The sequence below is a fragment of the Mesoplodon mirus genome, assembly GCF_964341445.2.
Source record: "Mesoplodon mirus genome assembly, chromosome: 17".
In the NCBI taxonomy this organism is placed as follows: domain Eukaryota; kingdom Metazoa; phylum Chordata; class Mammalia; order Artiodactyla; family Ziphiidae; genus Mesoplodon; species Mesoplodon mirus.
The window spans coordinates 28,816,954-28,842,979 of NC_138993.1; the positions used below are offsets into that span (position 1 = coordinate 28,816,954).

General features: G+C 33.9%; 1 protein-coding gene across 1 annotated transcript; it reads left to right on the top strand.

Annotated features, from left to right (window-relative positions):
• Positions 1-3,927: 3,927 nt before the first annotated feature.
• On the top strand, positions 3,928-6,233 carry LOC309792760 (serine/threonine-protein phosphatase 2A 65 kDa regulatory subunit A beta isoform-like). The gene has a single exon (XM_082602559.1). It carries the CDS (start codon positions 4,025-4,027, stop codon positions 5,297-5,299), a length of 1,275 nt encoding a protein of 424 aa, XP_082458685.1. The 5' UTR covers positions 3,928-4,024; the 3' UTR covers positions 5,300-6,233.
• The last annotated feature ends 19,793 nt before the right edge of the window (positions 6,234-26,026 follow it).

A 26,026-nucleotide genomic window follows, 5' to 3' on the forward strand; every position in this document is an offset into this window, starting at 1 on the left:
GGCTGAGCCACCTGTATTAAAGTAGGGAAATTTACCTTTTAGATTTCAACATCATTTCTCAGTCCAGTTTTATCGAGCACAGTTACTTCAAGAATTTTCGATCAAATTTTTCAAAATGTTTGAAATAAATGTCAGATTTGTGTTCAACTTACTGACACAGTAATGATATTCATGAACTAATTAATCTGTAGTCATTTAAAATTATATTACATAATTGTGGTTATCATTTTAACTACACTTTTACCTTTGGTTTCATTTTTCGCCACAGAAAATGAGCCAGAGCACTAATGTGAACTAGGAACTTCCGTGAATAGCCTGTATTAATATATTTTAATTTATAAACTGTTGCTTTATTTAATTTTATAGGTATTGAAGCTGACAGAAAGATTAGCTTTTCTTTAAAAATATGGAAAATAATGACAAAAATCTGTCATCATAATGCTGAAGAAATCAACATACATGTTAATACTAGGAGGGAAAGTTTTGGTGAATATAATGTCATAAAGACAAAAGTCATAGAAATGTGACAGATATGTCATATCTAAAAATTTTAGATGCATTATTTAAAGTTTATAAAAGTTTTTGTTTACATTGAACATTTTTTAATTTTCAGTTTTTTGCCATTTTAAATAATCCAAAAATAAGTTTTAATTTTAACAGGAAACTAGGAATCCTCCAGAAAATAATGATAAAAAAGAGGAAATTTTATGTTATTAAATCTAGTTATAGCTTTCATATATGTATTACATACCACTCATATATTAAAATATTTGACTTTATAATCAAAGTAAGTCTTCAAATGATCCACCAAACAATTAGCCAAAGATGAATGGTTCTTCTAGGCAGGGACCGAGTCTTGTATTTATTTTTATGTCTTCTTGAGAATTGTAGTCAATCAAAAATATTTGTTTATTAAAAACTTTTTAGAAATGAACTAATGACAGGGTCAAAATACATGAGAGACTTATGGTTAAAATATACAGCAAATGATAAAATAAACAAGTTAAATTAAAAAAAAAGAAAAACAAACAAAAATAAAACTCTTCTGCTTTTTAATGCAAAGTGAAACACACCTCAATAAACCAAAATGCCTCACTTATGTTTTTATTAGAGAAAGAAGAACACAGGATTCTCAGCAGAGACAGATTATTCCTGGTCCATTCCCTCAGTCCCACATCTAATCCATCAGCAAACCCTGTCAAATTTTTCACATGTGCACAGATTTCAATTTTATCATCACCATGGTCCTAAATCAACCACCATCTTCTTTTAATTAGAGTGCTGCAAGAGACTACTAAATTCTGTCCATGGTTCATGTCACTTCATACATGGCAGGGCACATATCAGGTACAGTAATTTATAGAACATAAATCATGCTATCTCTCTTCTTCCTGTTTAAAACTCACCAGTGACTTCCCAACACATTTCAAATATATTCAAATATCTTACTATAGGCTTCAAGGTCCAGTATTATCTGGCCCTTGATAATCTGTTCTTTTTTATATTGGTTATGTTTTGCTTTTTGCATTACTCCCTATGAATATTGGATTTCTTTTATTCATTTTAGCTTAAGAAAATTGTTCCCACTCTTCCTTCAACTTAACTGTCATTCTTCAAAAAGGTATTTTTGACCCTGACAAAGATATGTAAATTCTTACTCTTATTTTCTATCAGAAGCCTGCCATTTTCCTCAATAATAGATATCATTTGATACATAACTGCACCATTTAATATATAATATTCTGTGACAATAATAGAAAAGAATAAAACATTGTGTAATAAACCCTACACTTGATACAACAAAACTTTGTCAAACTTGCAAATTTTGCCATAATTGCTTTAGCTATTTTCCTTTTTAAATGTTTTATTGTAATCTACTACACACAGAAAAGAAATTTGAACAAAACCATTTCATTATTATTATTGTTATTGTTAGACTGTGGATACATTAAAACGTGTAAACTTTCTGTATGTTTCCTGCTGCCACTCTGCACATTAGCAGATAATTGGCAGCTTGAAACAACAAAGTATTATTCTCTTACAGTTTTGGAGGTCAGACATCTAAAATCAAGGCAGTGTCAAAATTGCATTCTTTCTTTTAGTTTTAGTTACTTTATCTGATAAAATTAAATATTTAAATTTTATATAAATAACAAAATGCCATGGTAACAAGACTTGTAAAAAATGCCAAAAATATATATATAAGTTTTAAAAGAAAAAAAAAAAAAACTGGATACAAGGAAAAACAGAATATTTTTTTACAAGGAAAAAAAACCAAAAACCAGATACAAGGAAAAACAGAATTCAGATGTCTTGGAACTATGGTATTTTTCTAATTTTCTAATATTCATTCTAGTTTTACTAACTTTTTCAAATTTTAGTATACTTGATTTACAATGTTGTGTTAGATTCTGGTATACGGCAAAGTGATTCAGTTATATCTATCTATCTATCTATCTATCTATTTATAAATATATATATTATTTGCCATCTCTTTCATTAAAGGTTATTACAAGATATTGAATATAGGTCACTTTGTTATTCAGTATGACCTTATCATTAATCTATTTTATATATACTAGTTTGTATTTGCTAATCCCGAACTCCTTATTTATCCCTCTCCCAACCCTTTTCCTCTTTGGTAACCACAAATTTGTTTTCTATGTCTGTGAGTCTGTTTCTAGTTAGTAAGTAAGTCCATTTGTATCATATTTTAGATTCCACATATAGGTGTTATCATATGGTATTTGTCTTTGACGTACTTCACTTATTATGATAATCTCTATTCCATCCATGTTGCTGCAAATGGCATTATTTCATTTTTTCTGAAGGTTTCAGGGAAGAAGGCTTTCTAGTTTTAGCCTTTTCCAGTTTCTAGTGGGCATCTGCATCTGGTCCTTTCCTTATATCTCTCCTACTTCTTGCTTCCATCATCACATCTCTTACTACTCACTCTAATTTCCTTTCTCCCTCTTATAAAGACCTTTGTGATTATATCAAATCTACCTGGAAAACCCAGAAAATCTCCTTATCTCAATACCTTTAAATTAGTTGTATCTGCAAAGTTCCTTTTGACATATAAGTTAACATTCACAAGTTCCAGTAATTAGAACATAGTCATCTTTGGTAGAGCATTATTCAGCCTACCGCACTTTGCAAGCATTTGAATAAATCTCTTTCTTCACAATAGCCGAGATAATGGAAGTAACCTAAGAGCCCATCAATGGATGGATAGATAAAGATATGTAGTGTATACATGCAACGGAATGTTATTCAGCCACAAACAAGAAGGAAATCCTGCCATTTGTGACAACATGGATGGGACCTGAAGACATTATGCTAAGTGAAATAAGCCAAATAGAGAGAGACAAATACTGCATGGTATGACTTATATGGATAACAAACAAACAAATAAAAAAGTCAGGAATCCTCCTACACTGTTGGTGGGTGCAGCCACTGTGGAAAACAATATGGAGGTTCCTTAAGAAACTAAAATTAGGGCGCAGCGGGGCCCGGCACTGGCCAGGGGGCAGCGGGCGGAGATGGAGACGATTCGCTCTACCCCATCGCGGTATTAATTGACAAGCTGCGCAATGAGGACGTGCAGCTCCGTCTCAATAGTATTAAGAAATTATCAACAATTGCTCTAGCACTTGGAGTAGAAAGGACACAAACTGAACTGCTGCCTTTCCTTACAGATACAATTTATGATGAAGATGAGGTACTGTTAGCTCTTGCTGAGCAGCTGGGGAATTTCACTGGCCTGGTGGGAGGTCCTGACTTTGCCCACTGTTTGTTGCCTCCTCTGGAAAGTCTGGCGACCGTGGAAGAGACTGTGGTTCGAGACAAGGCTGTGGAGTCCCTGAGGCAGATCTCCCAGGAGCACACTTCTGTGGCTCTGGAGGCTCACTTTGTCCCTCTGGTGAAATGCCTAACGAGTGGGGATTGGTTTACCTCTTGCACATCTGCATGTGGTTTGTTCAGCGTTTGCTATCCCAGGACTTCAGATGCTGTCAAAGCAGAAATGAGACAGCACTTCCGTTCCTTGTGCTCAGATGACACACCAATGGTACGACGTGCTGCTGCTTCCAAATTGGGTGAATTTGCAAAAGTTTTGGAATTAGACAGTGTGAAAAGTGAAATTGTTCCATTGTTCACTAATCTAGCTTCCGATGAACAGGATTCAGTGTGCCTCCTAGCTGTGGAAGCTTGTGTCAGTATTGCTCAGTTACTTTCTGAGGATGACCTTGAGGCTTTGGTGATGCCTACACTTGGACAAGCAGCAGAAGATAAATCTTGGCTAGTTCGCTATATGGTAGCTGACAAATTTTCAGAGCTCCAGAAAGCTGTGGGTCCCAAAATCACCCTAAACGACCTCATCCCCGCCTTTCAGAACCTACTCAAAGACTGTGAAGCTGAAGTCCGAGCAGCTGCTGCCCACAAAGTAAAAGAACTTTGTGAGAACTTGCCCATGGAAGGTAGAGAGACCATACTTATGAATCAAATTCTGCCCTATATAAAGGAATTAGTATCTGATACAAATCAACATGTCAAATCGGCTCTAGCTTCTGTAATTATGGGATTGTCTACGATTTTGGGCAAAGGGAATACCATTGAACATCTTCTACCTCTTTTTTTAGCTCAGTTAAAGGATGAGTGTCCTGAAGTTCGTCTGAACATCATCTCCAATTTAGATTGTGTAAATGAAGTGATTGGAATCCGGCAGCTCTCTCAATCACTCCTTCCTGCCATAGTGGAGCTGGCTGAAGATGCCAAATGGAGGGTCCGGCTGGCCATCATTGAGTATATGCCACTGCTGGCAGGCCAGCTGGGTGTGGAATTCTTTGATGAGAAGCTGAATTCTTTATGTATGGCCTGGCTTGGGGACCATGTGTATGCCACCCGTGAAGCTGCCACCAGCAACCTCATGAAACTAGTTCAGAAGTTTGGTAAAGAGTGGGCCCAAAACACCATCGTTCCCAAAGTGTTAGTAATGGCAGATGATCCTAATTACCTGCACAGGATGACCACTCTATTCTGCATTAATGCGCTATCTGAAGCCTGTGGTCAGGAAATAACCACTAAGCAGATGCTGCCTGTTGTATTGAAAATGGCAAGAGACCAAGTAGCAAATGTCCGATTCAATGTGGCCAAATTGCTACAGAAAATTGGACCAATTCTAGATACCGATGCTTTGCAGGAGGAGGTTAAGCCAGTACTACAGAAGCTAGGCCAGGATGAAGACGTGGATGTCAAGTACTTTGCACAGGAAGCTATAAGTGTGCTCGCATTGGCATGACGAAGAACAGGAGGGGAAAGACTTTGCAGAATTCTTATCACAGATTTCTAGTGCATGTGTTCTTGAACTGGGTGGGGAGAAAAAATGGAAAACCTTCAAGACCTCATCTGAACAAATGGCAACAACTAGCAAGAAACCAAATTTCAGTGACTTGATTCTTTCTAAAGATTGTTTTTTACTTGTCTTCCTTGTTGGGATAATTCTATTTTAACTGTTCTTATTGTCTGTGACCAGTTCCTGTCCCTTGCACAGTCATTTCTTGGTTGTCTCCTAATGATTTATTTAGCACCACCTGACCTCCTGCATCCTCCTTGTTTAATCAGGCCTCGGCCACTTAATATTCCACTAAGCCTGGACAGGTTTGGACCCAGATGTGGAACAGAGTGATTCTTTTGATGTTTATGTGTATCTGTGTGTCTCCATCATTCCAAAGTTAAATATACGTGGTTTAGAATAACTTATTTGATAAGCCCTCCACTTGGGAGACACATTGAGATCTAACTGTAGCGAAAGCCATATTTTCCTGGACAGTGATGGTCTGCCTCATTGTCTCACCTGAAAGGGGAATGTGGAAGCTCAGCGTTCATGTATTGGTTGTTTTGGTCTTTCTTTGCTCGATTTTGACTGTAATCATGTCATTCAGAAACCTGAAGTGCAGATGTATCTTTCTGCTAATGTGTCATGTTGAAACCTAACTCATTTTCCACAGCTCCCCACTGTGACTGCGTTCAAAGATCCTCTTCTTTCTCCCTGCTGAGAAGCTTAAAATTTAGTGCCTCCTAATAAGCAGTGGTTCTGCTGTTTGATTGTAAGATTGCAGTTGTATTTCTAATGAGTAAAGGAACCACTGGTATAATCCACTGTGAGGATTTCCTGTTCTTTACCTGGTTCTCCTTCTGGCTGGGTGAACATTTGGTCCTTGCTACATTGTACAGTAGTAGCTTTCCAAACTGAAGTTTCATTACTAATTTTTTGGTATAGGTGATGCTGGAATCTTATCATTTGAAATGTTTGTTTTTCTACTTTTACAGTAAAACCTCATTAGTTCCTCCTGGAATTGAAGATAATGAGTGAAGCTGAAGGGTTTGCTGAAGCAAATTAATAGTACGTGAGGAAGCCTGTTGGGTCTGAACTATTTAAACAACTTTAACGCTCCTTAAAAAGCACCCTTTTACCACTTGATATGCTAGTTACTAATCACTCTTTTCAATTATATTAAAATACGTTCCGTGAGGATCTTTGTGAGGCCACACCTTTATTTAGATGCATTCAATTTACTCTTTATCTCTGATATATATACATATGTATTTAATGGATAATTTAAATATTTTTCTTGCAAATTTATGAACATTTTTCACCTAATCAAACTCAACTTGTCCCTAATGCATTTTTAATTAATGAGGTTTTATTGTAGCTTATTTTTCTCTCAGTGCATCTCGCTGTGTAGTTTGCTTGTTTCCATTTTGGTTTTCAGTCTGTTTCTTTCATTCACAGTCTCTTAAACCCAGCGAGCCCTCTTCTGTTTTGTGAAGGTCCAGAGACTCCTAGAAAACTTTGTACATTAAACCATTTCATAAAACCAAGTTTGACCAAATACTTCCAAGTTTGTCTTACCTTAGAAAAACAGAACTTTTAAAATCAGAATTACCTGCCTGCATTTAAAACTGCCAAGCTAGTTTATAGTATGTTTCTATTTTATTACTTTTGGGCTAAGGATTAAATACTTTTCTAGGCAATAATCTTTTCTACATTCTCATTTTAATATCTTAAACTATTATGCTGTAAACAATTTTAGTTTCGTGGTTCTTTTTGTTTTTTTATTACCTGCAGGTTTTGTTTGTCTTCATTGAATTTCATATTTGAGAGACTGTTGTCTTGATTGAAACAAATTTGCACAACCATTGCTTTCCTCTCGTTGGAAATGCCATTGGTTTTGGGATAGACTTTTAAATGGCCTAGTGGACCCCCTGAGGAGCTCTGTGCATTGACCTCTACCCTAAAACTGTGGTAAAGGGTAGACAGCAAGCCATTGCTTTCTCAGGCTGGGTCAGGGAGCTCAGCAGGGCCCTATCTTTTTGGGTGACCCCAAAGGGACTTCATTGTTTCTTTCTGACTTAAACAATAGAGAATCCCTTTTGTTACTCCTCAGAAGAATTGTTCTTTGGCTCATAACTTTGTCATTTTCTCCATGGATTAGTTTTCTTGTCTTGATTTCACTGGAATGTAAGCTCCAGGAGCTCTGCAAGGGCTGGTATTTTTGTCTATTTTGTCTTCTGCTGTATCTGTAGCACCAGCACCTAGATCAGTGTCTGGTATACATAGTAGGTGCTCAATAAAAATATGTCCAGTTAATTTCTAAAAAAAAAAAAAGAATCTAAAATTAGAGTTACCATATGATCCTGCAATTCCAATCCAGGGCATATATCTGAAGAAAACTCTACTTTGAAAAGATAAATGCACTCCAATGTTCATAGAGGCACTATTTGTAAAAGCCACGACATGAAAGCAACCTAAGTGTCCATCAACAGAAAAATGGATAAAGATGTGATATATACACACAATGGAATATTACTGAGACATAAAAAAGGATGAAATAATGCTATTTGCAGCAACATAGATGGACCTAGAGATTATGGCATTAAGTGAAGTAAGTCAGACAGAGAAAGGCAAATATCATATTATATCACTTACATGTAGAATCTAAAAAAAAAAGATACAAATGAACTTATTTACAAAACAGAAATAGAACCACAGACATAGAAAATAAACTTATGAATATCAAGGGGATACGGGGTGGGGTGGGGCAGAGATAAGTTAGGAATCTGGGAGTAACATAAACACACTGCTGCATATAAACTAGATAAACAGCAATGAGCAATGACCTGCTGAATAGCACATGGAACTATATTCAATATCTTGGAATAATCTATAATGGAAAAGAATCTGAAAAATAATCTATATATGTGTGTATATATATATATATATATATATATATATGTAGGTGTGTGTGTATAACTGAATTACTTTGCTGTACATCTGACACTAACACAACTTTGTAAATTAACTATACTTCAATTGAAAAATGGTTTTCAAAAGTGAAACTCATACACACAGAAAGTAGAAAATGGGTTGCCAGGGTCTGGTAGGGTGGTGAGAAAAATAGGAAAAGGTTAGTAAAAGGGTACAAAGTTTCAGCTATAAGATAAATAAGCTCTGAGGATATAATGTAAAACATGGTAAAATGTAAACCATATTATCAATACATGATAACCCTATTGTATAATTATATTGTAAAATTGAATTAAAAACCCAATAATTTCTAATCATGTCACCCCATAAACTATTATGTTAGAAATGTTTTCAACTATTTGTAACAGTTTAATATTGTCTTTTAAAATCCAGATATCCCTCAGTATTCTTTTTTCAGAATTTTCTTGTGGTTTATACTTACATATTTACTTTTCCAGGCAGATGAGTTTTTGTACTTTTTGTCAAGTTCTAAAATAAATGCTATTGGACAAATGGGGTGGTCTTTGGGAGGTGTGTGCATTTGTACCAAACATGAGCATGGTATATATTTTGATTCACTCAAATCTTCTTTCAGTTTGATTAGAAAATTTTCTAAATTATCATTATCAAATTCTTGGATATTGTTGTTAAATTTGAACCAAAATATTTTATTTTCTTCTTTGGTGCTGTAAATGTGATCATTAACATCTAATCTATTTTCTATGTTTAGTATAATAAACAGTCACTTTATTTAACATAATTTTATTTTACTCTTCACTGATTTTTTTAAAACTCCTTTTAAAAATAATTTAGGTATATTTTACAGTAAAATGAGACCATATTAAGTGTAAAATATCAACAAATTTTGTCAAAGGCATCTACCTATGCTACCATCATGTGAATTATGCCATACAATAGTACCATTACCCCCAGAAAGTATGCTTCATTCTTACCTTGTCAATATCTCCGAGAGTCATTTTATAGTACTTTCTTTCTAGTATATAAAAACATAATTAATTTTCCAATATTGAGCTTGTAGCTCATGGATTTGTTAAATTTAGTTTTTGTAGTATGTTTCTTGATTCCACTGGATGGTCTATGAATACAATTTTGTTGCATGTGAATAAAATAGTTCAATGTCTTTCTTTACAATTCTAGTGCTATTTATTTTTTATATAATTCACTAAGTCCTTCAACAAAATAAAAGTGGTAAGAATATACATCTTTTCTTTGTTCCCTTAGGGAAAAATAATCACCATAAATTTTTATGTTAACTTGAGTTTTGAAATATATATTTTCTAAGATTTAGTTGTCTTTATATTCCTAGTTTTTATTCTAAATTGACATTGAAATGATAACTCTTATCTGAAATATGTTATTGTCTCACTTAAAGGGAAAGACACAACACTAGAAATAACCTATCGCTTTGGAGCTCTAACCACTATTATTCACATCTCATTAGCCAAAGTTAGTTACATAGCTCAACTTGACTTCTATGGGTTAGGAAGATTTTTTATCCTACTGAGAGAGACAGTGGAAGTCACATGGCAAATGGCAATTATACGTTCTCCTTGCTGGGAAGTCATCAAATAATTTGGAGTAATAAGGAGTATCCAATTTATTACAACATACCAAAGACTTCCTAAAGATTCATCAAATGAAAACTGGGTAATTTTTCCTTATTGATCAATAATTTTATCCCTGCTTCATTATAATTCTCCATGAGTACTTCTTCATAATTCTTGCCAATTTTTAATATCCAAATGATTTTTCAAAATCCCTAGCTTTTCTTCTTCTCCTTCTTTGTCTCTTCCTTCTCTTTTTCCTATTCCTTCTCTCCTTTCCTTTTCTCCTTCACCTCATTGTTTTATTAAATAGTGTTGTCACCCACTCTGCCTCATTTGCTCTCTTCCCTGGTCATCCCTGAGGACATGTTATTAACAGCAAAGGAAATCCCTGTATAAGCTTGATTTTAGGTATATCACTATTTAACCACCATTTATATTTCCTGCTCATGTCCTTTAATGCCCCATCGCCATCAATTATTCAAACTCACAGAAAAGTACTTTCCTTTGATACTATCACCTATAATTTCTCCTTCACCTTATTTATATCTTTATTTAGTACTTACCTAGAATTCAGTCTGTGGTGTTAAAGGGGCCTTCTAAATAGTTGCAGTGCACAAGAAACAAAACTATATGTAGGGGGTCCTTGTCATAATCATAAGACTCCTTTGGGATGCTTACCATCTCCCTCTCCCAAATTACATGATCTTCTCTGGGTACAGAACATTTTCCATTATTTCCCTTTTCCATTAAGTTCCTTTCACTCTACAAACCTAGACACATCCTGAAACCTGAATTACTCCACGGCTCCAGTGTCATTCTGAATACATTGTCTGAGTAGTGGGGATTACTGTTTCCCATTATCTTCCATTGAGAAATCAGCATAAATCTTCTCATTCTAAAATTTATCAAGACTAGCTGAGAAGCTAGGCGGAAGGCATTATGAGTGTAAAATGCAAATGCTCAAGATGTCGTTTCATGTATGATTATAGTTTGTTTCAATAATCAATTTTAGTAAAGTTATTTTTTCCTCTATTGCATTATTGCTATATGAAAGCTTACCTCTGCAACATTGAATACTGAGCTAAAGAGAGGAAAGGAACAGTTAGAGAAATGATAGAAGTAAATTGATTATTATCACAAATATTTATTATCTACCTTTAATCCTTTCTTAATACACTAGGAAATAGGTAAAATTATACTTGCTTTTCATTTTGAAGGTTAGAAAATTGATAAATGGGTTTTGGGTAACTCGCCCCAAAATGTTACAGTAGTGTGTGTGAATCTTAGATTTCTGTCTTAGATTTGTTTTAGAATATCTATACAACCTTTTTTTTTTTTGGCAATGATATTCTTATGGTAAGAAATCAGATGGAAAATATTACTAATTTCAATGTAATTTGATTGAAATTGATACATCACATAAAGATAAAAAAGTATTGTCAGTTTATGTTTCATAGAAACAAAAATAAATTATACTAATCTGTATTGATGATATTGTAGATATTTGCTGAATATATTAAGAATGCTGTATATTATATAATTATCTAAGTAATTTATATAATTGTGAATTATAAATCATCTATTGAATAAAAGGGGTATAGATATAACTATACAAATAAATATAAGTATATACTCACATGTAATCATCTCAACTCCTAATCTATTTTAATTCTATTGATTACATTATTTCATGATAGAGTGCATATACATTTATTTGCTGGCTAATATATTAGATTGTGCTGCCATAAGAAAATACTACAGAGTTGGTGGTTTAAATAACAGAAACATTTTTCTCACAGTTGTGGAGAATAGAAATTTGAGATGTGAGTGCTTCATGGCTGGGTCTGGTGAGGCTCTTTTGCTGGCTTGCAGATAGCCATATACCCAGATGGCAAGGAAAGAGCAATCCGTCTTCCAGTTCTCATAAGGGTACTGGTCCAATCACAAAGGTCACTCTCATGACTTAATCTAACTCTGATTATATCCTCCAAAACCCCATCTCCAAATATCATGATGTTAGGGCTTAACACTTCAACATATTAATGAGGTGGGGGGCAAAAACATTTAGTTCATAACAGGGAGAATATATATATATTTTTACTTAGTTGGCATTTATAGAACACTACATCCAACAAGAACAAAATATATACATTATTTTCAAGTGCACTTGGTTAATTCACCATGGTAGACCAACTATTGGGCAATAAAAGAGTCTCAATAAATTTAAGAAGATTTAAACAATTTAAAGTGTGTTATTTGAACACAACAGAACTAAATGAGTTAGAACACAGGGCAATTATTTTCCAAATCCGGATATTTTAATTTTTTTCAAAGCAAGTCAGAGAAAAATTGAACAGTGTTCAATTTTCAGGTTTTAAGGTTCTAACTTATGATTTAAATATATTAATTAAAGTTACAATGTCCTTGATTTTCCTGTCTTTATGTAACTTCTATTTTAGAAGGGTCTTTCAAATATATATTTTATTAGCTCACAGCTGAGGTTCAAAATACATATGTCATACTTTCAAATGATCAGAAATAATCTCAGAGGATATATTTGTTTGGGGACATATGTTTCATTTCATTGACTTTCAAAGTGTTTGGTAAATTTCTTGTCATTTTGACATCAGCCATTTCCATCTCATAATGTCTGCACACTAAGAGAGATCCCAGGTCCTAAATTCTTCACTATCTGGGGTGCTGCTTTTGGCACTAAATAATTTTCTAGGAAAGGGTGTGCCCCAGAAATTGATCCAGAGACATTTAATAAAAGATGTTAATGAATTTTACTGTATTTTAAGACAAAATTGAAGTGAAATAATAATAGAATTGATAAATTAGTGGCATGTGGAATATACCAGATCCATGTCATTCTATGTAACCATTATGGAGAAAATAATTAACTACTTTTATATGGAATATTTGATATGTATGTTTGGCTTAGAAATGAAGGCAGAGGAAAACTGAGGACATGTATGAAATAAGGTATGTTTAAAGCATATTTATGTTTTCCTAAGGTTTTTAAGTAAGATAAACTGTCATGTGCTGTGTTGATCTCTTCTTTAATAGATAAAATTTACTTGCGCTCAGTAGTGTAGTTGTTATAGGTAAAACTTCTGGTGCAATCTACATATTTTAAAATTTGAGTTTCAACAATTACTGAGTGACCTTCCATGAATTGTGCAGCTTAGCTTCTTCATCGGTAAAATATAGATGAAAGTAAATGCTTCACAGAGTTTTTGTGAAGATTTAATGAGTTAATATATGTAAATAGCTTAGAATAGCATTTGGCACCTATAGTAAGTATTAAATGTGTGTTGTTGTTATTACTGTTGAAACATAACTGATCGGGCTTCCCTGGTGGCGCAGTGGTTGAGAGTCCGCCTGCTGATGCAGGGGACATGGGTTCGTGCACTGGTCTGAGAAGATCCCACATGCCGTGGAGTGGATGGGTCCGTGAGCCATGGCTGCTGAGCCTGCGCGTCTGGAGCCTGTGCTCCACAATGGGAGAGGTCACAACAGTGAGAGGCCCGCGTACCACAAAAAAAAAAAAAAGTAACTGTTCAAGCAGAAGTAAGGAAATGAATAGTTTATCATGGTTGGTTAAGAACTAAGGCAGTTCACATTAATAAAATCAAACAAGAATCATGAGTGGCTTGTTAGTGAAGTATAGGAAAGAGTTTGCTATAACATAGGACACCTCTGTATATTATAGAAATGGCTAGTTGAGAGAGAGAGAGAGAAAGGAAAAATACATGATCTCTCATCTGTCTGAAGAAGTTGATGCATAGGATTACACAGATGATGACATTGTTGACTCTCAACTAAGCTTATGCATATGGCTTTAATTTTTCTTGGTGAATTTTTAAAGGAATCCTAAGATCTGGTTCAATCACAGCTGAGATCATTATATTTCCAAAACCAATTCTCCCTTTTTTAAGACACAAAATGTGTATATATTTGTGTGTGTGTGTGTGTGTGTGTATTTTCAAACTTGAGTTTGTTTGCCAGTAAAGGACCAGGAAACTAGGTGACTTTGGCTAAAATGCTCCCCAAACCACAGCATCCTTTGCCTCATAAATAATTAGCTGAACTGTTTGTACCTACACACCAATCTGGACAAAATATCTGACTTAGAACTGTCATTAAGCTTATTTCCTCCCCACGCCCCAGAATTTTGGCCTATCCTTGAGCAACAGAAGATATAACAGCTTCCACTTAAAGGCCTTCCTGAAGTCAGCTGATCTCAGGAAAAGATATTTCCTGATCAACTGTCCAATAACACCAGCTATTCCACCACACCTGGTTCTTTCTAGCCTTGTTTGCTTGTCCCAATAAAAGAAAAGCCCTTTTCTACCTGCCCTTTGAGACATCTGCAGATCTTATGGTTAGGGCATTCACCCTACTGCAATGGTCTCCTCATCTCCCTTTATGACAATGATCCTTTTGACTAAAGTTTTTCCTTATCTAAGTCTGGATTTGTTTTATTTGATGTGCCACAGATGGGATCTATCACAGTCTCTCATATTTGTCAGTTTATAAATATGGTACATCCTTCATGTGCCAATTATCTAATCACATATGACACAGGCATACCTCAAAGATACTACAGGTTCAGTTCCAGACCATCCCAACAAAGTGAATATCATAATAGAGTCAAATAAATTTTTTTTGGCTTCCCAGTGCATGTAAACATTATGTATACACTATACTACAGTCTATTAAGTGTACAATAGCATTATGTCTAAAAAAGTACATAACAATTTAAAAATTCTTATTGTTGAAAAATCCTAAGCCTTCACCAAGTTATAGTAGTAACATCAAAGATCACTGTTCACAAATCACCATAGCAAATATAATAATAATGAAGAAAGTTTGAAATATTGTGAGAATTACCAAAATATGACACAGACACACAAAGTGAGCAGATGCTATCGCAAAAATGGCACCCACAGATTCGCTCTTGCAGGGTTGCCATAAACATTCAATTCGTAAAAAAAAAAAACAAACCCTCAATATCTGCAAAGAGTAATTAAACCAGGTATGCCTGTATTTGTTACCATCCTGCTTATGATTTCCTGGTTTACCAGGTACAAGGTAATAGCAGCAGTGATGTTATTTTAGGTTTTAACATGTTTAAACATATTTTTCCAATATATTTTCCACTCATTTCACTGTCATTGGCAGGTGGTAAAATAATACAGCTGCCTTTCAGACACATTGGCTTGAGTTCGTATTTATTAAAATAGTTGTACTTCATTAATATGTACCATGAAATTTTTATTAAAATAAAGAAATATTTATATACTTGGATAAATTTGTACCTTGAACACTAGATTAAGGATATCATATATATATATATATATATATATATATATATATATATATATATATATGAATACACAACATACACACACACACACACATGCACACCCCTGTTCTCAGCATTTTCTTATCCACAAATATTTTATATTATCTTCTACAGGAGGCTCACTCTTAGAATTTAGGCAAAACCTACAGAGACTGATAGCTAAAGGATTTTTTAACAACTCTCCCAGTATCTGAGACAATAGTCCTTCATTTACTGATGAATTAAATTAATATATGACAAGGACCACTAGTTTTGCATTCTTCATATATTTAAGGATGATCCTCATTTGTGCATCACACCCCTCTCAAGAAAGTGATATTGATTTTTGCTTTACCACCTTGGCTTTCATAAGAGGGACATTTTAAGAGGCTTCTATTTGGCTTACCTCAGTATGGTAGCCCTTACCAGATAAACCAAAGATGCAATGGGGGTGTGACATCAACTACCAGTACCTCTATCCCAGTTATACATTCAGGAACCAAAAAGTAACCATTGATCAAGCACGCTCAGAGTCCAGTCCCACATGGATACAAATTCAATAGATATGAGTCACTCTGGAAGGATGCACCTTGGATCAGATAATGCTTTTCAACCAAGGCAAACACTGAACGGGTAGATAGCTGCTGAAGTTTATCTGCTGAGAGTACTCCCAGAAGCTAGGGTAATAAATCTGCAACAAACTGTTCAACACATAAGAAAATATGCACTAGTTACTTTAACAATCTTAAATGACATTTTAGAAACTTTACTTCATTCCCAAGATATTAAAAGTATTTTTTTGTGGCAAATGTTATCTTATCTTTGTGCTCCCATCTACTCTTTAGGTGGTGTCTGAATTCTCAATGGCCAACATTTTAATTTATTCTCACTTTAAGTATTATCTTATAATCATTTAAAGGAATTTAGTTTCCACTGTTTGTCTAAATTAAACAAATTAAAAGAATGGACCAGAGACCTTAACAGACTCCTCTCCAAAGAAGACATGCAGTTGGCAAATAGCATATGAAAAGGTTCTCCCCGGGGCCTCCCTGGTGGCGCAGTGGTTGAGAGTCCGCCTGCCGATGCAGGGGATACGGGTTCGTGCCCCGGTCTGGGAGGATCCCATATGCCGCGGAGCGGCTGGGCCCGTGAGCCATGGCCGCTGAGCCTGTGCGTCTGGAGCCTGTGCTCCGCAACGGGAGAGGCCACAACAGTGAGAGGCCCGCGTACAGCAAAAAAAAAAAAAAAAAAAAAAAAAGGTTCTCCCCATCATATGTCATCAGGGAAATGCAAATTAAAACAATAAGATACTACTACACAACTATTAGAATGGGTAAAATTCAGAACACTGACAATACCAAATTCTGATAAGGATGTAGAGCAACAGAAATTCTCATTCAACGTTTGTAGGGATACAAAACGGCACAGGCACTTTGGAAAACATTTGGCAATTTCTTACAAAACAAAACATCTTCCTACCATATTATCCAGGCATTGAGCGCCTTGGCATTTACCCAAAGGAATTGAAAACTTGTGTTCACACAAAAACCTACATGTAGATGTTTATAGTATCTTTATTCATAATTACCAAAACTTGGAAGTAACCAAGATGCCCTTCAGTAGGTGGATGGATGAATAAACTATGATACATCTAGACATTGGAATATTATTCAGCACTAGAAAGAAATAAGCTCTTAAGCCTTGAAAACATGTGAGAAAACCTAAATACATTCTACTAAGTGAAAGGAGCCAATCTGAAAAGATTGCATAGTGTATGCTTCCAACTATATGACATTCTGGAAAAGGCAAAACTGTGATCAGTGGTTGACAAGGGTTGTGGGGAAGGGAGGAATAAATAGGCAGGGCACAGAGAATTCTTCGGGCAGAAAAACACACTATATGATACTAAAATGATAGATACATGTCATTATACATTTGTCCAAAGCCACAGAGTGTGTAACACCAAGAGGGAGCCCTAGTGTAAACTATGGATTGTGGGTGATTATGATGTGTCAGTGTAGGTCCATCAATTTTAACAAAGGTACCACTCTAGTGGGGGATGTTGATAGTGAGGGAGGCTATGCATGTATGGTAAATTTCTGTACCTTCTTCCCAAGTTGGCTGTGAACCTAAAACTGCTGTAAAAGAATTGACTTTTTTAAAAATAAAAAGAACATTCTTCTACAAAATCTATTACAAAATATATTTTTAGTTTATTTCTTGTGAAGGCGATTATTTTTCAGAATCAGTTTACAAGTTTGACCAATAAATAGTGAGATGAGAACTCTCTTCTCCCTTCTTTATTATAGATTTATTAGAAATGTGTTTCATTATTTTTTATTTAGTACTATCTAAAATTGACTAGGCTATGGCTATCATAAATTAAGTGATTATAAAATAATATGCTGCTTTTATTTTTTAAATGCAATTGGTCTAATGCAAAATTGAGGCTCTAGTAAAATATTCACACATGCACATGTACTATTTATCTTTAGCATTCTATTATTTAGTTTTGATGTGAGCATTTATAGTGAAAAGTATTGTGCACATGGATGTTAAGGAAATTAAATTACAATTTCTGTCATTGGGATATATAATTTTTTTATTATAATGTGTTTGTATCTGACATGATTATCTTAAAATTCATTTTACATATTTTATAGTTCTATATTCTGAATTTGAAAAAGTTTTACTTACCAGTATTCTTCTCATGTATTTTATTCAACAATTAGAAGAAAGCAATGATCCACTATCATTAGAACAATTACTTTCCCAATAGTTTTAATCCTCTGAAGTCCACCAAGTTAAGCAGAATCTCTTGGCCTACCTCTTTTATAATCAATGATATACAGGTATTTGTATATTCTTTGCCCTTAAAAAGCAAATTTTTTTCTGTGTAAACCTTCATCATCCACATAAGGAAGTAAACTGAAAACATTATCTCAGTATTATTCAGCTTTATAAAAGAACAAACTTTCAGGATGATTGTAATACATAAATGTGTATAATTTAGGAAACAATTTCATTGCTATAGAAATTCACTCACATCAAAATGTAAAATTATAAAATTAAAATAATATAAGCTTAAATGACATAAAATTTTAACCATATAAAGAAGTAAATACACACACACACGTAAATACATACATACACGTATGTATGTGCATGTGGTTACGTGTGTATTGACTACTGGTCCTGGTATTTTCTTATTGTAAATATTAACTAGAACTTAAAAACGTCCTCATATTATAGAAGCTTGAAAGTGAATTAAATGTGTCTTTATGAGTTTTTAAAAATGTGCCTGATTTCTATAAATTTGAAATATGTAATCTGTATGAGGACATGATTTTATGTTTTAACAGTTCTATAGTATCACCAGTACTTAGAATAGTGTTTGGCATATAACTCATTCTTAATAAAATTATATTTGGAATAAACTAAACAATAAATAAAATGTGCTTCATACACATAATAACTAAAATTTATATATTGATGCAAATTAAACTTTCACTTTTCAATATCTACATCTCTTATAACTGAATGTTTTCCTTATCAATGATTTAGATTTTGGACTATGTTGAACTGTCACTTTCATAAAAAGTGTTCACCACAGATTTGGGGTTCTCATCTACTCTCTGAGGGAGAAAATTACCTATCATTATCCTATTAGGTTCAAATTATACTTCATAAATTTAGCTTTATTATATAAACATTAGATAGTTATTAATGTTTTTTTTCAAAGTAAAATAGTATATTAAAATTCTTAGTTTAATTAGTGGCATGAGAACTGTTCAAGAAGCATTAAAAAGAAAAAAAATGAAAGAATTTGTTGACTGCTTAAAGAAGAAATTAAAAGCAGTGGAGGATTTAACTCTATGATGTTTCAAGATCCTACGATACCCTTAGGGAGATTTTGCACAGCTGTTAACAGAATATTAAAAGAGACGGAGATGTAGGCTTGGGATGAAAATTTTAACTTAGATTTCATATGCTTTTGACTTGAGAATAAAATAGTCAAATAGAAGTGTCCTGCAAGAGATAGGAAACTTCAGCTCATGGTAATAGCCATGTATGAGGGTATAAGTGAGGGTTTCAATCTTATAGTTATAGTAATTAAACCACTGAAAATGTGTGATATCTTCCAGAGGGATAATATATGAAGTGGAACAATCTTGCATGAGGAATGGTAAATGTTTTTAAGCATTTAGATAATAGTTCATCCAAAAGAAGCTCCTAGCAAGAGTAACAAAGGAACAAGAGAAATCTGATAAAGTAATGGAAGTCAAAGAAAAAGACACTCTCAAATGTGAGATAATTAACTGATGGAAACAATGCTTTTTTTACCAATCCCTACTTTATGTTCCTTGATGTATTTTGGGGGTATACAAAAACATTTCAGGGCTGATAGCTTTATGTAGGTCAATGGAATAATTTTGTCAATAGTTTGTCAATAGTTCAAAGTTTATATTTACATATATGATACTAGCTTAAAGACTGTGTCAAGCTGACATATCTTAATAGCATCAATTTAAAAAGTTTGATTACAAATATGCAACACAGAATCTGTAATTCAGAAGATTTTCCAAGTTTCAAAATTTCATAGGAATCTTGTGATATGAAATATTAAAGCATTTCTACTATAATACATTCATGTGAAAAATTCAATTTCAAATATTATTTCTTAATAGCTCCATTAAGATATTTCCTTTGAATTATTCATTGGTGTAATTTTTATTTACTATGAATAAACTTACTCAAAATAAAAATTATTTCTAGAATAATAAAGTTTATAGCCTTATGAAAGTATAACATCATATATGTGAATATAAAATATATAAGGTAAACATTTATTGCTGTAAATACTTAAAATAGGAGGCATTATTGTATTCAAAACATTAAAATACCATATAATTATCATGTTACTTAGAATGTTTTTGTTCAATATTACAAATTTAAGCAGATTTTAAAATTTGTTTACCTAAACTGAGTTTTCATTTTTGAGTAAAATGAGAAAAATTAAAGTTATTTTGCATATTTCAAATAGAAATAATTTTTGTAATAATTTTCCCTTCAGTCTTTTTTTTTTCTTTTTTTCTTTCTTTTTTTTTTTTTTGCGGTATGCAGGCCTCTCACTGATGTGGCCTTTCCCATTGTGGAGCACAGGTTCCAGACGTGCAGGCTCAGTGGCCATGGCTCATGGGCCCAGCCACTCCGCAGCATGTGAGATCCTCCCGGACTGGGGCACGAACCTATGTCCCCTGCATCGGCAGGTGGACTCTCAACCACTGCACCACCAGGGAAACCCTCCCTTCAGTCTTATGATATGCCCAATATCAATGACTAAAGAAGTTATATCATTATAGTAATATAATTTCTGATGTATAATAAAAAGGATCACATATATATGTATATATATACACATATATATGTTTTCAAACAAAGTGAAAATAAAGCACTCTTGTTTTTATGACTGGTGAATATATAATTATACCACAAGATTAATATTTTAACATGACTACATATTATTAAGTTTATGTATGGAATGGTTAAAAATTAACAAAACAATATAATTGTTCCAAATAATGTTGTTTCAAATATCTAGAAATTTGCAGGAAAAAGAGTTATGTCAAATTTTCAATACCTGGGTAGATTTAAAATTTTATTGTCATTAAGAACACTGCTATATGAATGTTTGTTTCTCCTCAAAATTCATATGTTGAGATAATAATTTCTAAGGTAATGGTAGGGCTTTTGGGAGATGATTAGGTCATGAGGTTGGAGGCCTCATGAATGGGATTAATACCCTTATAAAAGAGACCCCAGAGAGCTCCCTTACCCCTTCTACCATATAAGAACATAGTAAGAAGACAGCATCTATGAACTAGAAAGCAGACTCTAATTATACACAGAATCTGCTGGTGCCTTGTCTTGACTTCCCAGCCTCCAGAACTGTGAGAAATAAATGTTTGTTGTTTAAGTCATATTGTCTATGTAATTTTGTTATAGCAGCCTGAAGGGCTGAAGACAAATGCTTAAAATTCTGTTGAGAGGGCAGATCTCATGTTAAGCACACAACACAATACTGTTAACAATAGGCACCGTGTTGTACAGCAGCTCTCTGGATCTTATTCATCTTGTATAACTGAAATTTTATACCCATTGTTTGACTTATTTAGATCTCCTTTAGTTCTCATATTTCAGTGTTGGTACTATTGCATCCTTTGAATTAAATGAAAAGCCTTTGAATTAAATGAAATTTAAGTAAAAAATTAGTTTACATTTTTGCCATAAAAACATACTAAGTCACTACATAAATTCTTACCCCTCATCAAAATATTAATAAATAATGCGATGGCATAAGAAATTTTAGATCTAATGACATTCATAGTCCATACCGCCCAGTATTCTCCCTTACTCTCAGAGCAAGAGACATTTGGTTGATGTCCACCTTGAAATACTCACAAGGTAGTGTATGTGTGTGTGTGTGTGCACACACATGCGTGTGCATGCACACACATGATGTAACACCCTTTCATAATTATCTATTAACTTATTAAATAAATCTTATTGTTTTAAATTCCACATCTCTTAAATACATATTTCTGTATTTACTACCTGCTGAGGGATGTCATACTTTACAGGTTCCAGAATTTTCTGTTCTGGTGGCTGTTTCTTATACCAGTCCCTGTGAATTACCTGTGTCCCTTAAGGTTTTATAAGGCTTTCCCATTCTGTCCATTATTATCCATCTAAAGTAATAACCTATACTATGATGAATCTTCCCTATTACTGCTGTCATTTCATCACAACCTACATTTAATTCCCCAAATTAACATTTTCACCAGTTAAGTCTTTCTTGCAATATATGACCAAAAAGGTACACCATAAACAGATGCAATGCTGCCAAGATTTTTAAATCCAAGTAGTGTTTTTTTCATAATTTCTAAAGATTAGTTACTAAACATAGACACTATAGAGTAGATCTGATTATTGCAATAGGCATCCTTTCCACCCCCCAATACAGCATCTTTCAAAGGATAGCAGAACTTGGTAAGAGTGTGTTTTGGTTATATTAGAGTTTCTATAGATGAATGACAATTATGGCCTTGGAATTTGTTGTACCCAGATGATATTTTACCTTTAATAGAAAAAGGACTTTATCAAGCAATAGCTCAAAAATGTTTATTGACTGACAGTTATGCCTAGGCATTCTCATTATTGAAAACAGGAAGATAGTTTTTATAAAATGATTTTTCTAAAGTGCTTATAATCTAAGAAGACATAATAAGCAAGTAAATAAATAAGTTTATATATATTATATATATATATATATATATATATATATATATATATATATATATATTAGTGTTGTAATAAAGGTATACTCAGGCGTCAATAGCAACATAGAAAAGGATACTAGCTCTTCCTATCTGTTTAAGCAAAACTTCTAGTGGGAGAGCACATAGAGATGAGATTCAAAAGTTAAGATGATAAAAGCCTAAGAAGAAGTATAGAACAAGTGATGATAACCTGAATACAGACAAATGGAAAAGGATACTACAAACAATTTAATACTATGATAGAATAAAATTCAAGGAAGAGAATGTCAGGAAATGACTGAATATATACTGTAACTCAGTCCCTTGAAAGCATAATGAGTTCTTAATGTGTAATTTCAGTTTTACCTAGGGTAGGAAATGAATGAGCATTGAAAGCTTTCCAAAGCAACATCCTGATTACAAAACTTTCCCAATAATAGATGGCTGAGGCTTCTAAAATGCTTCAGATCTGTGTGTACAGAAACAGTGAATAGAAAAAACATTATTTTAAGGGCCAGGTGAATGACTTCTTACTGCCTAAACTCATGGGTTCCCAAGGTGGTCATTCCTTCTCTGGGTGCTTGCAATAAGTTCTAATGCTTTGGCACAGCTCTGGTATGTAAAGGCAAACTTTCCACACAAGCACATGAAATTTGAGACTGTCAATATTTTTCACTGTTGTATTTTGAGTTACAAACACATTCTGATACATAAGAGGATCTCAATAAAATATTGATGAATACTGAATGAATGAATGAGAAGATTAAAGTCATCTAAAGAGTAATCACTGAGAATTGACTTGATTTGATTAAAGGTATTTTTCAACCAAATAGGTCAGAATTAGTGTTAAAAAATAAACTTGTTTGTGCAAGTTAAATTTCAACGGATGGCTTATCAAACATTACTACTTTCTGCCATATTGAGAGGAAGTTAATATTATCAGCAATGGCATTCAGAGGATGTCTCATGTGCTTGAATATTGGTAGTATATACAGTTGTAAATAATTTTGAATAACCGGAGCCATATTTTTCAGTTTGAAACATATCCCAATAAAATTAGGGGGAGGGTGGAATTTCCTAATAAAATTTCCAGTTATTGTGAAAACAATGTCATATTTGTTTTGTTTTTATCCCTATAGAATAAAAAGCTTCATATAAAAAGAGAGTTGAGGGAATTCCCTGGTGGTCCAGTAGTTAGGACTTGGCGCTTTCACTGCTATGGGCCATGGTTGGATCCCTGGTTAAGAAATTAAGATCCTGCAAGCCTCTCAGCATGGCCAAAAAAATAAAAATAAAATAAAGAGAGAGAGAGAGAGAGAGTTGATAGGTAGTTTATCAGTCAGAATAGATAGGGTATGTTGCAGAAACACATATACAAAAGTCCAAAAGTTTAGTCTTTTTTTTTTTTTTAATGATTATCTCTTGGTGGCTTAAAGTCTGTTGTGGACTTGGAAAATGTCCAGGGCAACAGCTTTCTCAGCAATGAGTCAGTGATCCAGGCTGATGGAGGCTCCAACATACTGTAACTAAAATGACTGTAATGTATGACCTTTCCAGTTGAAGTATCAGGGAAAGGAAGGTGAAAAAAATCAAGTATCAGAAATTAAATGCTTCCTCTCAGAAGGGTCACACATGATTTGTAAATGCCTGGATTTTGGAAAATCATCCTGAGTCTATCCCAATTTCAAGTGAGAAATTCCAACACTTCATTATGAATTATTTAGTCTGTTTGTGCAAGAAAGTAAGAAAAAAACTGGGAGAACTGTGAAGCATATTCAAGACAAAATCTTTCTATCTAATTGCAGTCAATATTTTCTCTCTGTGATAGCTGAAATAAGAAGTCATAACACTTATCATCCCAAGCTTTATTTCCAATTAGTTGACAAAATTATCCATAGACAAAATAATTTTGTCACAGCCAGGATTGACAAAATGTATACTTTAGTGAAAATTAAGAGTTCATGATTTCCCTCAAGTTCTCAGCTATGTTAATTATTGCATATTCAATATATATTTTGTAACAAAAGGCTTAACATTTCTAGAATGAAGAATTTCTTTGATCAGATATAAGCCAATCCAATCTTTCTTAATTAATCACAGTGTTAGGCTCTCTCTGTTAGAATTTATGCCTGATAACTGTTCTGAAGTTGATCAACTTTTTATTTCTCATTCAGACTACCATAATTAGCCAGAAAACACTTAATGAATGCTTTAGAGAACATAAAAAAATCTGCCATATTTTCCAAAATTGGTGTATTGTGAGAAAGAGTTGAACAAATGTTTTGAAAATTCAGTGGTTTCAGTAGTTTCCTAGTCTTAAAATCAAATGTATTATCCTATATTTGCGTTTGTTGACAAGTAGGAATTAAATACCAATGAAAAGGCCCTAATTAACATTCCTCTAGAGGTCAACAAGCATCATCTTGTTATTTTCTTTTAAGGACAATGGAAAAAGTAAAATGAGTGCCTTTAGGGGTTTCCCTGGTGGTGCAGTGGTTGAGAGTCCTCCTGCCGATACAGGGGACACGGGTTTGTGCCCCGGTCCGGGAAGATCCCACATGCCACGGAGCGGCTGGGCCTGTGAGCCATGGCCGCTGGGCCTGCGCTTCCGGAGCCTGTGCTCCGCAATGGGATAGGTCACAACAGTGAGAGGCCCGTGTACCGCAAAAAATAAATAAATAAATAAATAAATAAATAATAATAAATAAAAAAACAAAAAAAAAGAGTGCCTTTAAAAATCTGGGAGAAAAAGCATCTTAAAAAGAAAAGGATGCATTCATTTAAGGAAAAGTAGCAGAAGAAATCCTCAAGGCCAATTGTCCTGAGTAGTATGCGAATGATTTTAGCTTCCAGGAAATTCAATGGCTGAATGCTTCACTGGCTCTGCCACCCAGTGGGAAGGGCAGAGTGCGTAACTCAGACTATTACCTGATAGTGCTACACGTGTGTTCATATCGTATCCTTTCCCGCTGATAAGAGACTAACCCCATGTATTAGGTTTATTCAGCAAGACTCAAGTGGTTAAACAAATTAAATTGGTCATGTCCAACATTAGCTGCTACATGAATTCAAGGGGCATTTCTCCTTAAGAGGCTAGAGACTTCAGAGCCAAAAGGATGCCTGCTGAACTTCATAAGGAAACAACAAATGTTGCCTGCAGTTCAAAGCTTCCTCTAAAGTTATTTATACTAGTCATTTCAGAATCTTGTTTATTAAAATGATGGTAAAACCATGAAATTTAGTTGTATTGGCTCAAGACCTTATAAAAATGCATATAGAGCTTGTCTACTCAAGGGGTTAACTTCTGACTTAGCAATTTTATGATGAACATCATAGGTCTGGATGTAGTCATTCAAGAATTAATTTAATCGTTCATTCATTCATTCATTCATTCTCTCATCACTTTACCTCATTACATTACCTACAGGTATTATTCACCTTTAGAAAACAGGCAAGTAGAATATAAACAGTTGAACCAAAA

Coding starts and splice junctions, on each gene's coding strand:
- LOC309792760 (XM_082602559.1), top strand. CDS start 4,025: ATGAGACAGCACTTCCGTTCCTTGTGCTCAGATGACACACCAATGGTA.